This window comes from Takifugu flavidus, chromosome 12 (genome assembly GCF_003711565.1).
Source record: "Takifugu flavidus isolate HTHZ2018 chromosome 12, ASM371156v2, whole genome shotgun sequence".
Classification (NCBI taxonomy): Eukaryota; Metazoa; Chordata; class Actinopteri; order Tetraodontiformes; family Tetraodontidae; genus Takifugu; species Takifugu flavidus.
Window position 1 is genome coordinate 8532281 of NC_079531.1, and position 22354 is coordinate 8554634.

The window sequence follows — 22354 nt, forward strand, 5'->3', positions numbered from 1 at the left end:
ACACGCCTCACGTTGGTTTTGATTAAGGTTAGCTTGGTAGATAACTTAACACTATGTTAACAGACGGATGATTTCACCGAGCAAGCTTCCAACATGTGAGGTACACAGAACACACCAGCAACACTTCTGTCTGTGAAAGCTCCAGCCTGACATAGACACAGCCAAAACCAAGTCATTCGTCAGATTTTTTGGTCGCCATAGTGACAGGTGATGGCTCAGCGTCATATTCAACAGGTGAGAGTTTGCCTGGAACCAAATGGCTGCAGTGGCTGTTCTGAAGGGCGAATGACTTTTTTCCTCTTTAGGAAAAAAAGGTGCCACGTAAGCAGACACGCTTTGTGGAAAGAAATGTTAATGTGACCAAGCAAGAAAAGAAGGGCCAAACTGTCAAAGATGCATGGCGCCTAAAACAGTTCACCGCGTTGGCTCCAGTGTGTCGCCTGATATTAGTGAGAGCAGAAATACAATAAGAAAGCATCTTGATCCAAAATGTATGAAATTTTATTTGCATAGAGTCATAAGAGTTGAGTTATATAAAACGAAAACCCGAAATTTCAGGCCTCCATGGCCTGGAGGTTTGAAAATGCATGTGTGGGTTTTCTCATGCCCCGTACGTGTTCGGGTCTATTTTTGTGCCAGAGTGTGTTGCTGACTATTGCGCCATGGCCCACTTTCCAGAAAATAACTGCAAATTCAGTAGAAATAACCTACTTTTCTTTATAGGAAATATCCTTATAATATCATACAGCAGTCGAAAAGGTGACTAACGTATGTGATGTATTGATCAGGCCTGCGTGTCTGATTGCTGTTCAGACAAATATGTTGGTACATGTAAACCCCGGAACAGGTTAAATCACAGTCCACCTGAAATCTTCAATCAGGATGGAATAATCTGCACTCAAAGGCAGCCAACTCGCAATTAAGATTGGCCAGAGCTTCGCACTGATGGAGGAACGTCTGTGAGCAACTAGCATATAATTACTTTTGCTAAATCCATTAAAGGTTCCTGAAAGGTTAAGCAAACCTTAACACCCAACACCACCGGTGTGAAACGAATAACCTTTATCTCTGAGAATGATTCGTATAGGACACACAAACAATGTGCTGTTTAAGTGGAAACACTCAATGACTCCTGCAACGTACTTGTTGTAAAGAATGGGTGTTTATTAATAAGAGTCAGTCCAGGGTGACTTTTCGTAATTTTTCACCAAAGTCTGGTTAATCTCAGACCTTTTGGCAAAGCCCCCAAACAACACAACCCAGAGGAGATGAAGCGGACATGAGGTAAAATAGATATTTAGACTTGCAAATAAATGGAGGAAAACATTTCGCTCTTCCAAAGAACATGTTTAGTTCCCAAACAGACTAGTCAGCTGGGGTTTTTGGTCCCAAATCAAACATGGAAAGAATAGTATACCACACAGGATACGGCATTATGTCAGCGTCCTCCTCATGTTTGGATTATGACTAATGATTTACTGTAATTATAAGGGCCTGGAGCTCTCCATATAGTTCCTAATTACTGATTGATTATAATAGGGTTTTTGGACGTGTTCACTGCCGTTTTGACGTGCATCTGATGAGTTCACCAAGAACACAGATTTTCTTGTTGAAATCATCCTTTCTGCATTAGCTGCAGGAATTTTGTAAGCAGGTTGAGGATTATGATTTGGCTGTTCTGATGCGAGCTCGCAAGCATGCGCGACCAAACGCTGGGCAGCCACCTCGTCTGTCAAAACGTGCTCTGCGAAACATGATTGACTGCGAGACGCAGGATGATGTACGACTGCAGGCATTCGTCTCAAGGCCGACGATGCGATGGAGATGAGTGAAATCGAGTGCGGCAGAAGCCAAAACTGTGGCGTGAAAGCATGCGTCCATGTTCCCTTTGAGGAAGTCAGATTCGTACCTGTCAAAAAAGTTGCATTGCTGATACAAACCATGTCAAGTCCCAGAATTGACTGGTCTCACATGGCCCCGATCCGTTAGAGCAAATTCAGGAAATGGTGGAACAGGATCTGTCACATCATTCATCTGCACCTAATTAATCTGCAGTAAACATAAATCAAGCTCTCAGAGGAGCAAATGAGTGTAAAAATGTGTCACTCAGGAATACAAAATGATGTATCACAAATATAAACAGTAACTAGTTCAATATATCAATCTTGTGAATTTATGAATTTTATGTGCTTTATTTAGAAGTTATGTAATGACACCATATTTAGTAAATAACTTCTTTTTTCCTGAATTTTTTAGTGTTCTTGTGCAACTATTTAATATATATCTCCCCCTAAATGTGATGTCGTAACAGCAGCCGTCGTTACTTTGAAGGATACTGTGTCTCTTGGAGAGCAGAAGCCGGCAGCATGCGTGCAACAGCCCCGTCCATCAGGTTCCTTCTGAGAAAGTAATGACTTTGGCTCCGGCTCTCTGCGATAAAAAGCACCTCTGCTCAAACTCCCCAACACGAATCCCCCCTCACCCTCAAAATTATGTGTCTGGGGGCTGAACAAAAGACACAGAATGAGAAGCCTGTCAGCGGACAGGTGTTGGAGAAGGAACAGCCAGACACGTTAAGCCAGGGTTCATCTCAACGAAGTTGTCTGGAGAGGATGCGTCCTGTTAGTGGCATGTCTGTGATTTGTAAAACCTTTTTTATTAAGAGATTTGCTGTGTAAAATACACCGCAGGGTTGAAAGTTAGGCTTTCACTTTTACTTGTTTTAGTCATGAATCTCTCAGAAACGGCAGTAATGGGGTGGATGTTGTACTAAAGGTCACTGTGGTGCATTATTTAAAAAGACCAGAGTAACTGATAATACTTGAAAACCTTGAAAGCCTAATTCCAGCCATTAATTCAATGCTGAAAATCTTTTATCGGTTAGTTAAATTGCAGGTTAGTTAAATTGCCGACTCAGGAAATTAATATCATGAATTTCTCCCCCAACTGTATTTGGAAGTTTTACCACCTAGTCTATCTTTATGGTCTATGCAATTAGGTTATCTAAGATGATCAATTAAATTGCATTAAGGCAGTTTTGCAGTAGTTAAAATGTGGACAGAGGCTGATTTTCCAGCTTTGTCCTCATCACTGTGTCTCTTATCTTGGAGCTTCTAACCTAGCAGCTCTTGAGAAACAGGAGCACTTTGTTCTCCTTCATGTAAGAGTTTTGCTGGAATATGCCCTTTAGTCATTGTATGTGATGCTGACAGGTTTCTTTGCTACAACCCCAGACAAGGCCAGACACAGTGCGCTGCTATTTCCAGCTCCTCGGTTGTAGCCAGTGGCTTCGTCATGTCTTCTGCTGATATTCTGCGGACACATGCTGATAGTTGCTGTGTCCTTTTTTCCCTGAGTTGAACTTGTTTTTCTGGATGGCTCGCTCAAAGGAAACGGCACAAATAAATGTCACAGCTTGTGTTTAAAAGCCAGCCAGCTGAAAATTAGAGTCAGAATAATTATCTGGATATGCGGTTTGCTCTCCCCCCAGTCACTGCCTTGATTCGTTATTTATTCTTTTTATATACATAAATTTGCTCAGTATCCATGCGAATGCTTGGCAGAAACCTCAATTCCTTCAGGATGAGGTGGGGGCTTCTCTCTCTCTCTCTCTCTCCCTCCCTCTCTCTCTGTCTCTCTCTCTCTCTCTCTCACTGGCAGCAGCATCCGCACTGCTGGCAGGACTGACCAGAATAAAAACACCAACACCAGACACAGAGAAGAAAAACTGCAAGGTGATCCACAGATCCAGTCTTTGCTCATTGCACAAACTTCTTTGTGCTTCTTTCCCCCCCCTAAGTCAACTGTCCCCTTGCTCTTGAGGTAATTTGTTAGAAGTGAATAAAACCAGCTGATCAGGAGAGGGGTGGTGCATTTTGCAGCGAGATGGCTAGCAGACACAGTCTGTTGCTCTTCTGTGGACTCTTCGTTTTAGCACTGGTTCAGCCGGCTCTTCAAGGAGGTAAGTGTGTCCTGCGAGTGGACTGAGACGCGATCTTTGCTCTGTCAAGCGCGCACTCAGAACAGGTGCGCTTTCATTTTTATGCCTCGCTGACCCTTAAGCGGAAAGGTTCATTAAAAGTTTTTCTGGTGTTTTTCAGCATTAAATGCATTTTTAAAAAATGTTTAAGACTAGTTCTCATATAAACACTGCATAATCGAGACTATTTGGGAGTTTCTGCAACTTTTACAAGAAAGGTTCCATCCTTGAACTCTGGTTGGGTGTTAAACACATCCCACACATGATTCATGAAGGACTAATTATTATTAGATATTTTCTTGCAACTATAATAAAGGTTTGGATTCAGTTCTGCATGTTAACTCACTGATAATCACGTCTGTTCCTGTGATTAGTGTATCAATTGTACGTCACACATATATTTCCAGAACCACACACATGTACAGGCCCCCTCCTAAATCATGTCAGTCATAAAAACTGAATCTTGTGTGATCCCAAAAGTAGAACCATAATAAAATTGTAGATGCACTTAGACAGCAAGGGAAAGAAAACGAGAGCAAGAGAGGGGCTGTGAACATGATTTCCCACCTACTCTAATGCAAACCTGTAAGTTTTCTTTGCTCTCGTTTCTGGATTGCTGGCATTTGAATCTCAGTCTGTGTTTTGGCTTAGATCCTCTGAGTTATTCGGCCCTGAACTGGAAAGGGTCTAGCATCTGGAGGCAGTCAATAGTGGTTTATTGGAAACAAGTCAATTGACGCTGTATATATCAGATTCAAATCATTGCATTTGGTGTGCATCATGTTTGGATCCTGGACAAAAATCCGTGTTTGTCTGGTCATGACCGTAAATATATGTAACCCTGTAACTTGTCTTTTCATGTTACTTCTCTGTGCCAAACACTTTTCTGTAGGTTCTTTCATGTTAAATAGATAGCAGGAAATTATCCAAGAACTTGCAGTCTAGTGAAAGCAGCACAACTTTGATCTAAAGTAAATATCCATATCAAACATCTCTGTGGCATTTAAACCACTTCCATCTGCACCTGTGCATTCTAATCCAGAAACAAAGCAACTTTTTTCTCCTTCCTTATAATATTTTGGGTGCAGCCATGGCTCAGCCTCCACCCTGTCATCTGTGAGCGTGAGTGGGTTCTGTCGTTACCTATCCGTCAGTGCAGAATAACCCAGACTCGCTGCACGTCTCGAAAACAAACAACATCTGTCACAAAGATAAGAGCAAGCAGGATGTTATTCTTATCAAAATAAATTTGTGTTGACACAGCTTAGGCCCAGTGGCGTCTGCTTTTTATTGCTCACTTTGATAACTCGATCAAAGCCAGGTTTAGATTGTTGATTAAATTCTCCAAATTACTTCTTCACCTCAGGAGTTCAGCGAACTCTGTCTACATATTACAAATGATGAATATTAGGTAGGTGTATTTTTAAGGTCATATTTAGCATTTATGGAGAAAAAACCCACCAGAAGACTCTTTCCAAAATCATTAGTTTTGCCTTTATGATAGACACAGTTAATAGCACATTTCTGACCAGCAGAGACCAGTGGGAGATGAAAAATGGGGAAAATCACTGCTCTGTTCTTCCACAGTCTCCAAAGGATTAAAGAGGTTGTGTGATATTTTCTTTAGTACGGCTGGAACTGCCTCATTTGGCAAAAGCCAGATCCAGCCCTGAGACTTTAGATGCATTTAATCCATTAATCAGTGACACTTGTCTGGCTCTCTGCACTTTCAATGAAATCACTGCGAGCTTGGACATCATGCTGCAAAATGCAAATGTTCAGCTGCAGCCCGACCTTATCGTCTCTGGTCGAGACTCAGATGGACTCGAATCTTTAAGCTAATGCTGCCTCTAGCTCTAATTCTTCTTTTGGCGGGCTCGGCTTCCTGTCACAGCATCCGGAACTAATGTGGCATGGGCACCTCGGTGCTGAGGGGCTCTTAAGGGAACCGTTTAAGGGTTTTAATTCAGGGAGGATTTGTCTTGATCCTTTATTGCCAGAGACATCAGGGGATTTCTGTGTTGCTGACATTTTAATTTGATGAGCGGGTTTAAGGTTAATTTGCAACAAAATGAGCTCATTCGGTACTCATTCTTCAGTTACAGGGTTTACTTTTGGGTAAGAACTTTGGCTGTTGCTCTGGCACAGAGTCTGGTCAACTATTAAGAAACTGGCAAATTCCAGAGTCCAAACTTTAATGGCAAAGGTAGTTTCCTAGATGGAAAATTACTCTTTTAATCATAAACATTTTTATTGTAGCTGCTGGTGCAGTGTTCACTGTTACCCAACAAGGTCACACGTGGATAAACTGCCAAATCAGGGCTTTTTTTCCCTATTAACGATAAGTATAAAGGCCCCTAAAAATTCATAAATGCCACATTAAAAAAGAAATATAGCAAGTCTACATTGGTATTTCACTGCTTCCCTACAAAAACCACTGTCATCCTCTCAATCCAATTGCCCCTTTTCACACTTTCCAGTGGAAACATTTGGCAGAACAGTTAATATACAGATGTTTTCAGGGCAACAACATAAATCAGTTTTAGTGGCTCAAGCTAACTAGTCAGGTATTAACACTTAGGCTTGGTTTAATTCAATTTAAGAACATTTATTGTTGTAAACCCCGAGTAAATAGTTTCAATGAAAATGTCACAAATACAGAAATGCTACAGATGAATCAAATTTTTTATCTATAAATAAATCCCCAAACCTCAGCAAAAGGTTTTTTCTGGATGGAAAATTACCTCAGGCCTCAACTCACAGGATATTTCCTCTCCTGGAGAAACTCATAGTTGCTTATTAAAGCGGGATAGTTAACAAGGAAACTTGCTAACAAAGTCCAAAATGTCTTACTGACACAGAATAAAAAGTCCTGAAACTTATTCCACCTTCAAATGTTTAGCTATAATCCGCTACATGTTGTCATACCAACTAAAATAAAAATTATAATTTGTTGTAATTGGATGACAGTTTGTGAATGTGTCTGGCACAGGCAACAAACACTGAAAAAAATTAACTATGTGTTTGAATAAACAACCCAACATACCTTTACCATAGCAGCTATTTTGGCAAGAAATCTTAACATAAACACAGGTGTTAGTCATGATAATAATGAAGGTTCTTTTCCACTCAGTATTGTGCACATTAGCTCACTGGAGAGGCTCTACCACACTAAATTGGACATAGCCTTAAGTCGGTGTAAATACCTGTGCTATTTTTACACCAGGATAGCTAGCATAAAAGCTAGCTCTGTTTTTGTCCTATTTTCAATTTAACCTTGGCCGTGAGGTTTTAAAGTAACTCTGTACATCTGCACTGTATGAATCCATACCAGACTCAGAAGCCTTAGTCAACAGATTAATGTAGTTCTGTTTTAATAAAAGGACCCACTGATTTGTGATCTATCCGGGTCAAAGGGCTTCATAAAGCTGTGCATCTGGCTGAGGTGTTAGACTCCCATATCGCCTCAACATTTGTGCAGATGCCGATGACGCTGTACTCCCAGACAGATGTTTGGTCTGCAGTCAGCCGGTGCCAAGTCTTTACCAAAGACGCACAGTAATTCACTTCAGCCAGTCTGTCAGCAGACGGTCAACTGTTGCCGAGCGGCTCCATCTGAAGAGCTGTATTTGTGTCTTGGCCCACAAGTGCCTGTTGATGTTCATCTTCATTTACCAACAAGAGGCCAAAACTGGCAGAATTATATATATAATAAAAAGACAAGAGCTGAACTGGATGAGCAACATCTTTAAGCATTTAGAATCAATATATTTGGTATCAACAGCCAGAAATAACATCATTGTTGTTAGTGGACTTTTTGAAAATGCACAAAATTAGGTTCTGTTCTTTCTGTCTCTGGTGATATATATATATATATATATATATGTGTGTGTGTGTGTGTATATATATATATATATATATATACACACATATATATATAAACAACTCATCATTATTCTTAGAAAAACACACAGTGTTGTCCACTTTAAAACTGTAGAGCTAAATATTACTTCAACCTTTTCACTCTGAAAAGAAAAGTAAACTCTTTTATAGTAATAGTGTCTATTTTTCAGCTCAAGCTCTTTCTTGTGTCACATTATGTTCAGCACTCCTCTCTCAGAAGAGCCTGCAAACATTTCTTAAATCCTTAAAGCATGTCTTTGCAAATGCTGTAGTGATTACCTGTTGGATTCCAAGTTGCCCAAGACAACCAAAGGGGATGAGAGAATTGAAATCACACCTTTTTACAGAGTGAACCTGTCACCATCTGTGGAGGCCTCTGATTTCTCAGTGCCAGTACAGAGTGCAGAATGAGTTTTTACAGCCTTTGATGCTCCTCACATTCCTCCTCCGCCCTCTATTGCACTGAGGAGAGTGCAGGCCCTCACTGATAGTAGGCCAGCTGTCACATGTCTGATAACGAGAGATGTACGGATGCCAGGAATAGTGTTTGCTTCACCGCTCCACTGAAGTATGAGAGCTTTCCAAAAAGCAAAGAATGAAATCTTTGTGGAAAACTGTGGTTCGTTTGCCAACGCCCCTTTTAATATTGAAACTTACACAGTACGTCAAAGTGGTGCAAACGCTTTTCTTCAGGGCTTCCCATACTGTGCTGTGACAGATCTTTTGCGAATTATGGGGAAAGCCACCATTAAGTTTTGTGAGGGTTGCATGTGTAAGAAATCTGTGCATGAGCTCACATGAGTGTGTTTAGCATGGCAGTAATTACCATACAAACTGTTTTCTCTAAGAGGGTTTAATTAGCTAGTAAAAAGGCAATTAGAAAACAACCTCAGAGCTGGGTCATGGAAATGTCACATTACTCACCAGTCTGTTTTAAATGAGGCAACACTCACTTTTTTAAGTTATAAAGTCAACTGTAAAATCTGCAGTTAACACGGGAGGTACTTTGGAAAAATTTCACAATTTCTCTCTTGTCCATATTTGGAAGCTGAGCGACCCGTATCCCCCATAAAATTAAGCATTTAGCATTTCAAGTGAGTATACAATGTCCACAGTGGCATAAATCATTACGTGAGTCATGCCGATTGTGTCTTATCCAAGCTAAATATGTATTTATGTTGTCATAAATCATCAGTCAGGCCTGCAAAAGTAAACATGCTGAGCAGGGCTGTGCGACAAAGATTGCTGCCTTCATGTATTCATATGAACTGGTACAATCAGTGCTGCTCACAGGTGAGTTAAAGGTAGGCTCCGCCCACCAGCCACAGGTGGGGTGAAGGCGTGAGGTGTCCTGTTTCCCACGAAGAGGGTTCAGTTTGAATGTGGAAGACCAGATGAAATCTAATTGACCTAACTCCGCACTAGACACCGTAACACATGTTTATCCCACATGGTAACAGACAGATACCACTCTTGGGACCCCAGGCTTGCAAAACTTGGCCGCACACTTGTGGCCCACATGACACCATATTAGTCATGTGCCAGAAATGGACACAAATTCCACCCCATCAGTAACTCATGTTAGAGGCATGTGAATGTTTTGACAGGGGGAATAATTCATACAATGTGTCCAACACTTGGAGACACACTGGGTGCTTTTCAGGAGGTGTCCATGTCTTACTCCTGGATCATATACCTTGCGTATCATTTGACTTATTTCACTTTAGCTAATGATTGGCCGCGGGCCTGGTTTGCTGACACGCCGTCAGCTGCGAGTCTCGTAGTTGGATCGCGTTCCCGCCATGAACCGAGGATAAATTCAAATGGCTGTCTGGAGTTCTGTGAGTGCATTCACCATCTCTCCCTTAAAGTACCCAGAGCAAATCTGGAGTCAGACCGCAGTCGTCGACTCGAGGCCAACAGAATGACGTCAAAGGTGCGCTGTAAAATCGAGTTGCATTAGCTCGCAACGCCAGTGCCCAGGCTGGGGTAAAACTTGAGGTTCACTGAAGCTAAAAACACAAATTGTGGAAGCTTTTACATTGTTTGCCTACAGGATTTCTGATCTGCGGTTCATATCTCGCAATGGTTCATACTTTGAGGGTTTGTCATTTATTTTCCAGAGTTTATCTCCTTTCCTATGGGTCCTGCTGGAACCCACCCTATCCTACATTGAAAAAAGGATTGACTCTCTTCGCTCTTCATCCTTTATTTCACTGTTTGTACTCATAACAGTCAATTCCTTCAGCACAAAGTCTTTCCATAGTGACATAGTCCATATGCCCAATTCCCTTGACAGGGGTCAGTGTGTGTCAGCTCTAGACACATTGGCCTCGGTGAACCTGATCTCCCCTCTCCAACGTGGTACCGGAGCAGATTGGGATTCCTAGAAAACGGAAAAGTGGCGCAGACACCCTCTGCGTCCTGTCTCGCTTGCAGCTCTGAGACAGGAAATCCTTTCTTTGATTGTGAAATTAGAGGAGAAGGATCGAGAACAATCCCAGCAGTCTGACGTGCCGTCTCTGGGCACCTGTGACCAGTAGCTGCCAGTGGCACGAGCAAAACACACCAAGGCACCGTTACTCACATGGAATGGATTGTTTGATAGCAGAATGGATGACCTCTAATTAAACTTGCAGAATGTTCCATTAAGTGCTCTGTTCTCTTAGAGAAACTTAAAGTGACGATAAAAATTGGATCAGCACGATTTCTGGAGCAACTGTATCAGATCATTGAAGTGATCATGTAAACAGCATAAAAAGACATGCGTTATAACAGGATTAGCATAATCGGGTTAACACCTGTTAATCTGATTTAGTTTGTACTTTCACAGCTCCATATATGTAAAACAAAATAAAAATTCAAAATTAAGCTGTCAACATCCTGACACTAACAAGACCAAAATATTGGTCGGGAAAAAAATAGGAAGATTGATAATTACATCACTTTGTATAAAGTATACCTATTTTGAAAAAAAAATCCGATAAATGGATTAAAACTTTTTGGTTTTTGGATAATTACATGGTGATGACTTCATTATTATGAACCTACTGGAGCACCTTTAACAGTTTATTGTAGAGGCAGACTGATCTTCTTTAAGCTTTAAAACCAATTATTGTCACTAGTAATTCAACGATGCAACAAACTCTTGATTAACCTCAACTTTACAAAGAAAGGTCAAAGCATCGAAGCACTATTCCACCTAATGAAGTCATTTTGGCATTTTCTGTGGAACGTCTGCTGAACAAGACCAGACAGTAATTTCTTCTAACAGCTCTTCCCCTAATGGCCATATTTACTGGACAGAGCTCAATGTTCGATGTTCACACAGTGTTCACTAATAAATGCATGTATGCCTTTGACATGTGTTTTGAATTAATTGGCTTCTCAACGCGTGTAAGAGTCATTAAACAAAATGATTACGGCCCTGTCGCTGCATTCCCTCGATCACATCTTGTCTTTAATAATACGAACCAGGTTATCCTCAAAAAAAAAACATGTCTTTGCAGTTTTGGCATCAGCTCTCATCTCAATGGATTTAAACCTTGGTCGTTGTAAAATAACAATGGGATTTCTTCTACAACCGTGGACGTTCGCAGCACACATTACTGGGATCCAGAACGACCCTCTCAGGAGTTAAGGCAAAGGGAGTCGCTGAGGTTCCAGTGCTGTGGTTGCTTTCATGAATAATATCTCCAAATGTACTACCTCATCAGAATGACCTTCTCATTATATTCTTCATCGCACCTATAAACCCGTTTCATTCAGGCCACGACTGAGCTGCTACGTTTCATTGCTCTGTGTCCCCAACCTGGGACAAATACCTGTCAGACAGGCTGCGTCTGGGTCCTGGATGAAAATTGAATGATGTTTATCTTATAAATGGGGTCCTTGTTTAGAAAACCTGGGACGTTGGAAGGAAAAAGAGTCACTTTTATTGAGTGTTGCCGTTTCTGACCTGTCGCTTCCTCCGCCCTGTGTTCCAGGTGTATACGTACCAGCGGCCGCTGGGATCAGGCCAGGCACCACAGGAGGGGGAACTGGATTTTTTCCAGGTAAGGGGCCTTTAGTGACCATCAGAACAAACAGTAGATGATAACCTGAAAAAGCGAAAGAGAAAAAAGGCTGCAGAATTTAAGGAAGGATTGCCCATTAATCACAACAGGACAGGCGGATGCTATGACACAACTACTTCAGCACATGTAACAATGACCTGCTGTGTGAACTCTCTCCATGCATACATCATGATATTGCATAAATTTGCTACTCTTGCTTTACAAGGGTCGGCAGGAGGGGTCTCTGGGGGCTACAAACCAGGAAAAGCTGCAGGTAAGAAGGACATTTTCATTTATGAGTGAGCACAGAATCTGGGTTTAAGGAGCACATCTGGTTTTATCAGAAATCAGGGTTTTTGCGTCGTCGCCTCATCCGAAAGTAGCGTACCTCTCGTGTTCCACGGGAGGAAAGTTTCCATGCATTTGAGGATAGCTTTTCCATTTAGCGAAGTGCTTTCTCTGGGTTACGGTTTTCTTTTCCTTCTCTGGACTTCACGCATGCCCGTTTGAGTGACTGTCTGGTGTTTGTCATTTCACACCTCCAGGCTGCAGGTAAAGAGTCCATACTGCAGCCCTGCCTGCACGGTAGACTGTAATGCTGGTCAGCTCATGAACATTGTTCCCTTCAAGTTAGCAGCAAAAACTGGTGGCGACACGACATTTTAAGATTTTCCTTTGCTTAAAATCAATGACTGGAAGAGACAACTATCAGGTTTTAAATAACAAAACCTTTGTGAAACAGTAACTCCAAATCTGATAAAGAGGTTATCATTTCAACACCCTGTCCATTGAAAATTGATCAACAGCGCTGTTGGGAAAGATTCTACAGGCTGCCAGCAGATGCTGACAGCTGGGTTGACATAAAGTAAATGGCTAGCTGATAGCCAGAATGTCTGTGATAGAAGAAGCAGAATGAAAGATTTATGGTGATGGTGGGCGCTAAAAGAGAATGAAGCAAAAAGTAAAACCTTCTGTCCAAATGGCGCTTGGAAAATTCCAGAGTATTACCAAAGTGGCCTTGAGCGAGATATGTAACTTCCAAATGCAAAGCTGACATAAAAAGATGCTCCACATGACACTTCACTGATTAAATTTAGCTAATCACTCAGAGACCTTCACATTTTACCTGCATGTGGTCGCTACCAACTTGGCTAATGCTAAGCTGCTCCTTCGTTCATTTATTACCTCATCATCCATCAATAATTAGTATGATGACATGTGCATCGGGAATTACATCTTTTCAGATTGTCAGGATACCGGTAGATATAGTTTTTTTAACCGATCTCTCCTTTCCTGCAACAAATATGCACCAAGGACCAGCGAGGCAAACAGCTGAACCGCAGGTTAAAAACAGTCGTGGTCAGGGAATTTACATGAACGTGTAATTGTTATACTCACTCTGACAGCAGTAGTCATAATATTACCACATTTAAGTACATCACCCAGCTCCTGTTGCTTAATGGTGTGGCCAACGTAGTAAAACCTGTAAAACCTTGTAGGTTACCTTTTCTTTTAGCCAGCGAATTTGACCCTTCGCCCAATGAGAGGTGACTTTAAAATGGCGATGCACTCACATTACTGTGTTTGGTGAACTAAAGTTGGAGGAAACAGTGATACTGAGAGCTTTTTGTATCGAGAAGAAACAATCTGCTGCTCTAAGACAAATTCCCTGTCTGTTTTCAGATGTAGAGGAAACACATGTTAAGATTTCCTTGTCACACCACCACAATGAAAATAAATCAATCCTAAGGACATTGCAATGGCAATAAACAATGTGTTTGGGGCCAACCACTGTCATTAAGTCAGTTTACTGGAAGGCAGAATGAGGTTTAGAAAATGGAGGTCTGGTACACATTTCTCTCATACAACACATGCTCTGCATTCATTAGCAGCAATTAAATAGCAGCACTGCATTGATCATAATGACACAGCAACATGTGGTGGATATTGTCAGCAGATGCTAATATCAAAGGTTCTTAATCCCAATTTCAATTCTGACGATCTGACAGTAGGAGGCTATGGAGGTGGGCGCGGCACAGGCCCAGGAGGTTTGGTGCCTGGAGGTGTCGGGCAGGGAGGCCTGGGTGGAGGCATAGGTATAAAGACAAACACACATACACATCCCATTCCCTCTAACATCATCACTGTTGTTTATAATCCTAGTAATACTGTTTCAACTCTAAACTGACAGATAAATACTGTAAACTGATGTTATTGTTTTTGTATTTATTGTTGTTTTGTATTTTTACTTCTTGTTTCAGGACAAGGAGGGAAGGGCCCTAAACCAGGTAGGTTTTCACATGCTAAACTATAGCTAATATAGTTTGATAATAGCTGTAGATACAAAAACTTTCATTCTTCTCTATATAACATTGATGGTCTGTGCACCAATGACTATATCGCAACATGACTAAATTCTGGAGGAATATATCATAGTTTACTACCATAACATGTATTCAAGGGATTTATTATTAGTTTCTCAAAAAAATAGCACCACGATTTGCATTTAGTCTTTTTTCATGGACTTCAGAAATGTGAAAAATATAATTTCACTAATACACACTGTAGAGAGTGGATCGGTGTAACACATTACTTTTGATTTAAACATTTTTTAAGATGCTAATGTAAAAGCCTGAATTCCGATATTTGAAAGCATAAGTGCATATTTTTTATTACATTTAAGTCCAATTGTTTTTTCCAGCTGTACTAATCATCGTCAGAAAGTGCTTAAACAGTAATATGGACTGTTCCCAGTACTCCTGAGTAGTTTTTCATCAAAAAACTATAAAAGTTGAGGTACCTTGAAAAAAGAGGACAGAATTACATCACTATTCGTTTGACATGTTACATATACTGTATATTGCATTTTGCTCACACTCTGCCACAGGGGGAACCTGCAGTAATGCCTGGCTCCATCTCGGGGGTCTGTTTTTGATTGACTGTTATTCTTCTCACCGTGGGTTTAACTTACTCTGGCAACCCTTTGGGGCATCCTGGGTGGACCCGTGCCGTAATTTCCCCCACCCGTACACCTCGGCTGGGTTGGCATGACGATGACTAAAGCACTGCAGACAGCCCAGAGTGCCTGCCAAACAATGGTGCCAAGAGCCCTGATGGATGTTATTGTAAAATTGGGCCTCCACAATATCTGGAAACCTCCGTGTTGAGATTTAAGACTACCCCTCTCTCAAATGGAGTACAGAAAATATTTTTACGAGCTGTGCTGGTGCTTTAGCTGTGTTTAGCCCTCGTTTAACTTCTATGAGCATGCTGATACCATCTTGGTCCACCTTTATATGTTTAGATAGATAAGGAACTGAGTAACCTTCTTATAGTACTGATAAGACGCACGGCGGATTACAGAAGGGGTCGCTCGGGAGTGTGTTACGACCCCGCCCTTCAAAACATGCTGCTGGAGAGTCCGTTTGTGCAAATGACCTAACATAAAGTGTTTGATCAAAGTTGATTTTGGCTGGGACTCGCAGAGTCAGAGACCAGGAAGTTTAGTCCTGCCATTTGTATAGACCAGGTTTCCATTTTCTTCATCAGCACAAGATTTTAGATTGGTGAGAAAATGGAAGCGAGATTATGGAAAATATTTGAAGCAGCTCTTGGATATTTGGATCCTGGTGATCTGGAACCTCTAGATTTCTAGAGAACTTCCAGAATACATCTTAGCAGATCTAATTTGAATATGCTAGTTTGCATTCTTTATTCTAGCTCAAAATTTGGTACATTATAGTCTGGTATAAATTTGTGAATTATCCACATAAACAGGTACGTTTATGTAAAAGCTTACTACAGAAGGTTGAATCCATTTCAGAAGGTTTAGAGTGGTGGGTTTGTGTCAACACAATCATGTGAATTCTTGCTGCAGCATATCTTTTAAAAGAAAAGGAAAAATAAAAAATTCCTGAGCTTCCATGTGCAACAAACTGTCATTAAAATTTCATAAATGCAAGCGAGGAAAACCGGCTGTTCCATGCGCCCTCACGTTTAGAGCACCGCAACGGGGACACTTCACCTCGCCGATGTCCACCTTGGCTGGAACGCCAATGAGAACAGCAGCTGACACTAAATAGCGTGACTGTAGTCAATTGCAAAGCAGCTCAAGCGAAACACTGCAAATGCTACGCTAATTGTGAATCGCGTCAGCGTCCAGCTTTGATGATACATCCAGCACCGAAAAGAGGAAAGTCAGCTGTTGGACGTCGCTTCAGAATTTTCTGCTTGCCTGAAGCTACGGCAGATTCAATCCTCCCAGTGCCACTGCCAAAATGGCATTCGCAGCCTAGCCTGTTGTCACTTTCGGGCAGTAAAACGTGCATTAACGAGAAACACAGCTCACTGTTTTACTGTACTTTTATTCTAGAGTTTCAGAAGTTTGATTTCAAAAGGATGTGTCTGGGTGGGATATCTGCACTGTGTTTCCACCCTTGTATTGATAGTCCAAATCACAGAGCCACTGTGCCCCTGTCTTGTTCTTTCTAGCAGAAATGCCAATAAATAAAAAAGTGCAGTCCTTATTGTGCGCTCTGTCAGGTCGCTCTTAGAGTCTGCGTACATTAGTGTGAGGGTATGCCAAAGAAAGTGATGGCTGGCTGGCACCGAGCCTCTTGGAGTGAAAATAAACAGGTATGAGTGCTCAGTTACAGTAGCATAACAAGGTCGACCCTTGATGGTGCAACACAAGACAATAATCGGTCCCTCCAGCATTGTTTTAATTTTGCATCCAGGAAATTGTTATGACTAAAAGAATGCCTGATTTCATGGTTGCAAAATGAAACACTGCAAAAAAATAAATATTAAGTACATAAAATCTGCATAACTTTAAGAAAAAACTAAAACTCTTGAGACCATTTTTGTTCCAGATCAAATCATTCCTGAATTATTCCCAATGATCGATAATGGCTCTCAGGTCCTGAGCAAGAATTAAGGCATCTGGCTTCAAACAGCCCATAACTCTTTTGTGAAGCTGATATGGAACCTAAACTTGTTGATTGCAAACCTCTGGTCTGAACTTTATTTGCATCATTATCCTATTTGATTATTGCTCAATTAGGTCCATTTTTAAAGGTCAGATGATGTTTGAACCACAATGAGTTCAGTCTAATAATTTGGTAAATGAAAAGAGACTTCATCACCAAGGCGTGAACTTCATCACCAAGGTGAACCCACACTAAGGCAATGTGCACGCTTCATAGAAATAAAACAGAAAATAACACACTGCTGAAACTGGTTAGAAGGTGGTCTTAGAGAAGATTTATCCTCCTGGAACACGTGCTTTATATTATTGGACGTTTCAATGTCAAAGTGAGGCTTTTGAGTTAACCGTATATTTAAATGAGTGTGAGTTATGCTGGGGAGAAGCTAAGCCCACGAGCACGTAATGAATTTGCAGCAAGATGGACAAACGCAGACACGTAAATATTGGGCTCCCCGTTCAGACACGTGAAACTGCATCAAAGATGGTAGTTGGCTTCATTCGTGCTTGCTTATCTTTCCACCCCCTCTCAACGATTCGTTCCATGCTGAGTCCAGCTGTCAGCATCTTGGAACTCGAGCTGCCTGCAAAAGAGACTTTGTGATATCAGAATCGCAGCACACCCACAGTCAGTTCAGCCGAGCCAACATATACACAGCCAGTGCGTCTGTTTGTGCATGTTGGAAATGCCTATAGCTTCCCAAGCAATTAATCTGGGATGATATCACCAAATGTTGCTAACATCTCCGGTAATCTTGCAAATTCATGTCCTGAATTGAAATAATATTGGCCCAAAGCAAGTTAAGGGCTTTATTAGTTTTTTATTGGTGTCCAATCTGTCAGGCATGCCACACAAAACAGTGTCTGACTGTGGTATTTTTCCCCCTCACAGGGGAGTGATGGTCACTTTTGACTCAATTACCAAGTCGTTAGCAGCCTTTCACCAGCCTGTTCTTTGTCATGTTTGCACGACTGCTCCCCGCTGAGCAGACTACCCTGTGTAATATGTTTTCCTTGTTCACTGTGTTCGTTGATGAGCCATCCCTCGGTATGCTCTCACAACCTTTCCCCTGCTCTGTCTGCCAGCAGCTCTGGAACATGGATTACTATCCTCATCCATCTGGCAGTACAGGATAAGTGTTGTTTATGTAGTGATGGGGAACTTTCTTGCTCCTATTTCCCAAAGAGTCGATCCTGACCGATCTCCTGTTGAAAGACTTTTGCCGCAGACACTAGCTGCGTGGCCGAGCTGGTAATGCCGGATTTTCTGCAGTTGAAAGTTGCATTTAAACATTATTTTTGTTTTGCATGTTGACTATATGTTTTGAAAATTGATAATATTGAGAAAGAACCCACACACTGGAAAGGCGGGCTGAATTCATGCAGAGTGTACGACTAAGTCAAGTGTGTTGAAAGGTTATCAGAAGTTGAGAATCTCTTAGGTGGCAAAATGAGGTTGAAATTGACACGGACACAGTTGAAACAGCCCTACCAGAGCAGTTCAGTGATTTATGGTACATAAATCACCCTACGATTTAGTGATGAGAGGCAAGTGGTGCAAGGTCAAAAGACAAAGAAAAAGAATTCGAGAAGTAGGAATAACTGGCAAAGGAACAAGCGCCCCAAGTGACTGATGAAGGAAGTTAAAAATGGGTGAGCAGATGATGGAGGAAGTGAAGCGATCAGAGGACTCTGTAGGCATCTGGGGAAGAGGACAGAATCCAATTCTCAGTTTGGACAAAGAAGAATATGGCTAAAGAGTAGGAGAAAGTGACTAATTTATTTTTTCGGGGTGATTAAAAAGTCAAAACATATTTATGGACATGGCCTCTCAATGGCTACAGTGTAATTTAACACGTCTGCGTCCCCTGCTTATGACAGAATTTATGAGGATGCTATAGAACAGTACATGCTAAGCTGCTTTATCACATCCAAAAGACTCCACTATTGGGCCGCTCTCTTCTTCCCATCTGTTATGCTGCTTTTCCCCTGCTTAATTCCTTGTTCCAACCAAAGCAGCAAACATCTCGCCTGGAGCCATAAAGTGTGAACACTGCTCCTATTTTCAAGTGGGAAATCAGAACAGAGGGGACAGAAGTTAGCGTTAGCTGTGGTAGGGAGTCTGGAAATGATGCCTTTAGCCTTCAGTGTTACAGAATGTAAAGTTTTGACCACAGCATTAAGCATTTTGTATTATTTATTGTCTAAATCTAATTGCTGTCTTTATTAAGACCATCACTGATGTGTGTTTAAACAGAAACCACCGATTTAGTTCTCAGTTTGAAAAACAGGTTGAGATGTTTGTTGCCAGTTTAAGCAACACTCATTTTGACAGTGCAATAGTTCTCAGTTAATCTATCACTCATTATTATTATTTTCCAAGTAAAGTTGAAGTCAGAGACTGACCCCAGTGGCCTGCTTTGCATATCTGAATTACTCACTGCAGGTCCACAGCCAGTATTGGACCGAAAGGACTTGTGAAGACGAATGGTTTTTAAATGACTTTAACTTTGGCACTCTTCGGATCCCAATGTGTTGCGGCCATGTCGCAATGCCTCAAACTGTCCGTGTTCACGGAGGGTGACATAGCTCCTCTTTATTAATGCAGTGCACCAGGGTGCATGTTCCATGGTGAAATTCCTCATATTGCTGTGGATTGATTGGGCGCAAGATGTACCAGACAAGTATTTCGGAGAAACATCAGGTAGATCATGCATGTGTGGACCATCTGGAGCAGGAAGCACTTTCAGCCAACTTTACATACCATAGCCACAGGTTGTGTTTGTTAACTGCTGTTCTCACCCCATGTATAATTTGCACAATTGAAATATAGGCATGTAACGTGGCTTTCATAAATTAGAGTCAAACTGTGCACATGTCTTCTGTGCACCATTACAAACACACATAACCACTTGCAGTGCATTTCTGCCACATATGTGTATACAATGTATGGCCCAACAAGATGCAAGGCACTGCTGCTGGGTAATACATTAAAGCACAGCATCAGATCAGCATAAACAATGACTTCACTACCTGACTGAAGAGGTTGTAAGGCATGGCGAACAAATGATCCCAGTCTGGATTCAGGGACAACGCCTTTGAAAGGAGGTCTGCGTTTGAGGGCCCGACAGATCACAAGAACTCGAAGGCTGGTGAGGTCAGAGAGCGGCAACCCGAGGCACAGCGGCGTGCGTAATGGTGACTTTTTCAGCTACAGTTCATTTGGAGCCACTTATCAGAATTACTCAATGCCTCAGAGACGTGTGTGTGTGTGTGTGTGTGTGTGTGTGTGTGTGTTGTGTGTGTGTGTGTTCTGGTGGGACCCTCCAAAGATAGCCAAACTCACTTCATCACTGATTACCATGTGACTCTATAAGGGGGGCTCATTTGAGAACTTGATAAAACTGAGGCAAAGGGACCCTGATCGCCCCCTGGTGGCGGGCTACAGTAACTCAATAGTAGACTGTCCAACAAACATTTAGCGTATCCCTAAAAATTGATCTAAATAAAACCGTTTATGTCACATCCTCTATCTTGGTTTGTGTCATACATTAATGAAATGACACAGTTCTGATGTTAGTGAAGTATTTTATCACCCAAAGAACCTAATGTGGTAGGTCAGAGAGGTGTTTGAAATCCAGTGATGCAAAGGTGTTAGAGATTAGGGTATCAATAGACCAAAATCCCTGTTTTGTTTTTTGTAAATGTCTTCGCTCTCGCGTTGCAACCTCGGTCATCTGGCAGGCTGGGGCTCGGGGCCCCTCGTTGATAGTGTCAATGACTACATGGAAAAAGGAAAGTGAAAACAATAAAAGGTTTGTCACCAGAAGTTGGCTGGACCCCGCAGCAGCCCAGGGAAGGGTGGACGTATCTGCTCAGCGGCATGAATACGTAATTACTCCAACATGCGAGGAGCGCCGTTTCCTGCAGCCCCTGCTCGTGACTGACAGCACAAAGAGCACAGAAGTGACAAGGAGGGCAGAGGGTCACAGAAGAGGGGGGCCGTGTGGTGCTCCAGTGTGTCCACTTGTCTCACGCGATGTGGAACCACTGCAGCAGCTCACATTAGTCTGCTTGCTAACGGCCTGTCCTGCATCACCTCTTAAGAATGTGGCCCGTCCACCAGCTTGGAACCGGAGCAGCGTGATAATTTGATACTGATAAAAATCTGCTGTTATGAACGAGGACATAATGATGGGCTTAGCCTTCAAAGTGAAAATGTATATGGGACCACAGCCGGAGAAGAGAAAACGCCTGTCAGTCATGGCAACATGCTGATTCTCTTTGGGGGGGACCATCAGCGATCCTCCTGGATGGAGTTGTCAACAGAATTTTCCATCAATTGGTTGAAAAATCGTAGCATCTGTGCTGAGATAGAGCTCCTCCACACACGCACACACACACACACACACACTACCTTTCCTCTCTGTGTATGCAGTTTAAATTTCCGATCATTTGTAGGGTAAATCTGGGGAGCTTAGCCTCACAGTTTGTCGTTTGTATCATTCTTCTGCAAGCCTTCTATTTATTTTCACAGGCAAAAGCACCGAAGAGCCATACAAGTTCTAAACTTGTCCCCTGGCTTTTCCGTTAACAACTGTTTTTTCTTAGAGCCCTTTCCTGATTAAATATGATCGAAAAAGAAGAATACAATCAGAAACAAGTCCCAAAAATTTCCTGGAAATTCCTGAACTACAGCCGAAGCCGAAGTCTGTTTCTGTGTGTCTGCCGTCAGTTAAGGTGGACTTCTGCCACGGAATTCTTTGTGTTCTTAAATCGGAGACTTCGCCAAGCCCAGCTGGTTCACAGAGAGAGACGAGGACGGGGGATAAAGCAGAAGATGGAAGCAAGGAGCAAGCAAATCCATCTTTTATTTCTAACACTTGGCTTCCTCTGGTTACGGCTATTAACACCTCATGTCTGTTTCGGCACAAGCCATCATACATATTTCGGAGAGGAAAAGATCAAGGGGAGAGGAAAAAAATAGGATAGAAAAGAGCCAGAAGCAGAGAGCCGGGGATAGCATTTGAATGATGTCTCTTTTAGTCTGTAGCTTGGTTTGCGTACAGGCGAGACATAAACCAGGTATTTCTGAAGCCGTGACTTTTCCTGAACCCGAGTTTGAGAGCACGACCGGTGAGTGCGAGGCCGCCCAGATGCTTTTATTGCTTTTGTGGTCACATGACCCATGTGTGTGAATAGCCACAGTATTTTTTTCTTTTCAAACAAAGGTTCAGACAAGCATTTATTTGCGGCTTTGTGGCTGAGTTCACTCTCATCCAAACCAGTGACCCAGAATGATTGATAATTTTTGGAGACCCTTTAATTTTGAATATAATTACTGCAAAAATTCCCAACATCACCTGTGACACCCCAGCGCTGCACTTGTCTCTGCAGCTGTGGAAGGCTCTTTTTTCAAAAACAAAAATTTAA

At 41.9% G+C, this 22354-nt stretch overlaps 1 protein-coding gene across 1 annotated transcript in view; it reads left to right on the forward strand.

Annotated features, from left to right (window-relative positions):
* The first annotated feature begins 3681 nt into the window (after positions 1–3681).
* The window catches only part of elna (elastin a), a 34539-nt gene continuing 15866 nt past the window's right edge, over positions 3682–22354 (forward strand). Inside the window, exons 1-5 of the mRNA XM_057050328.1 lie at positions 3682–3961; positions 11869–11937; positions 12164–12211; positions 13947–14033; positions 14199–14225. Coding sequence (XP_056906308.1) covers positions 3886–3961; positions 11869–11937; positions 12164–12211; positions 13947–14033; positions 14199–14225 — 307 coding nt within the window. The 5' untranslated portion in view covers positions 3682–3885. The remainder of the gene's footprint in view (positions 3962–11868; positions 11938–12163; positions 12212–13946; positions 14034–14198; positions 14226–22354) is intronic.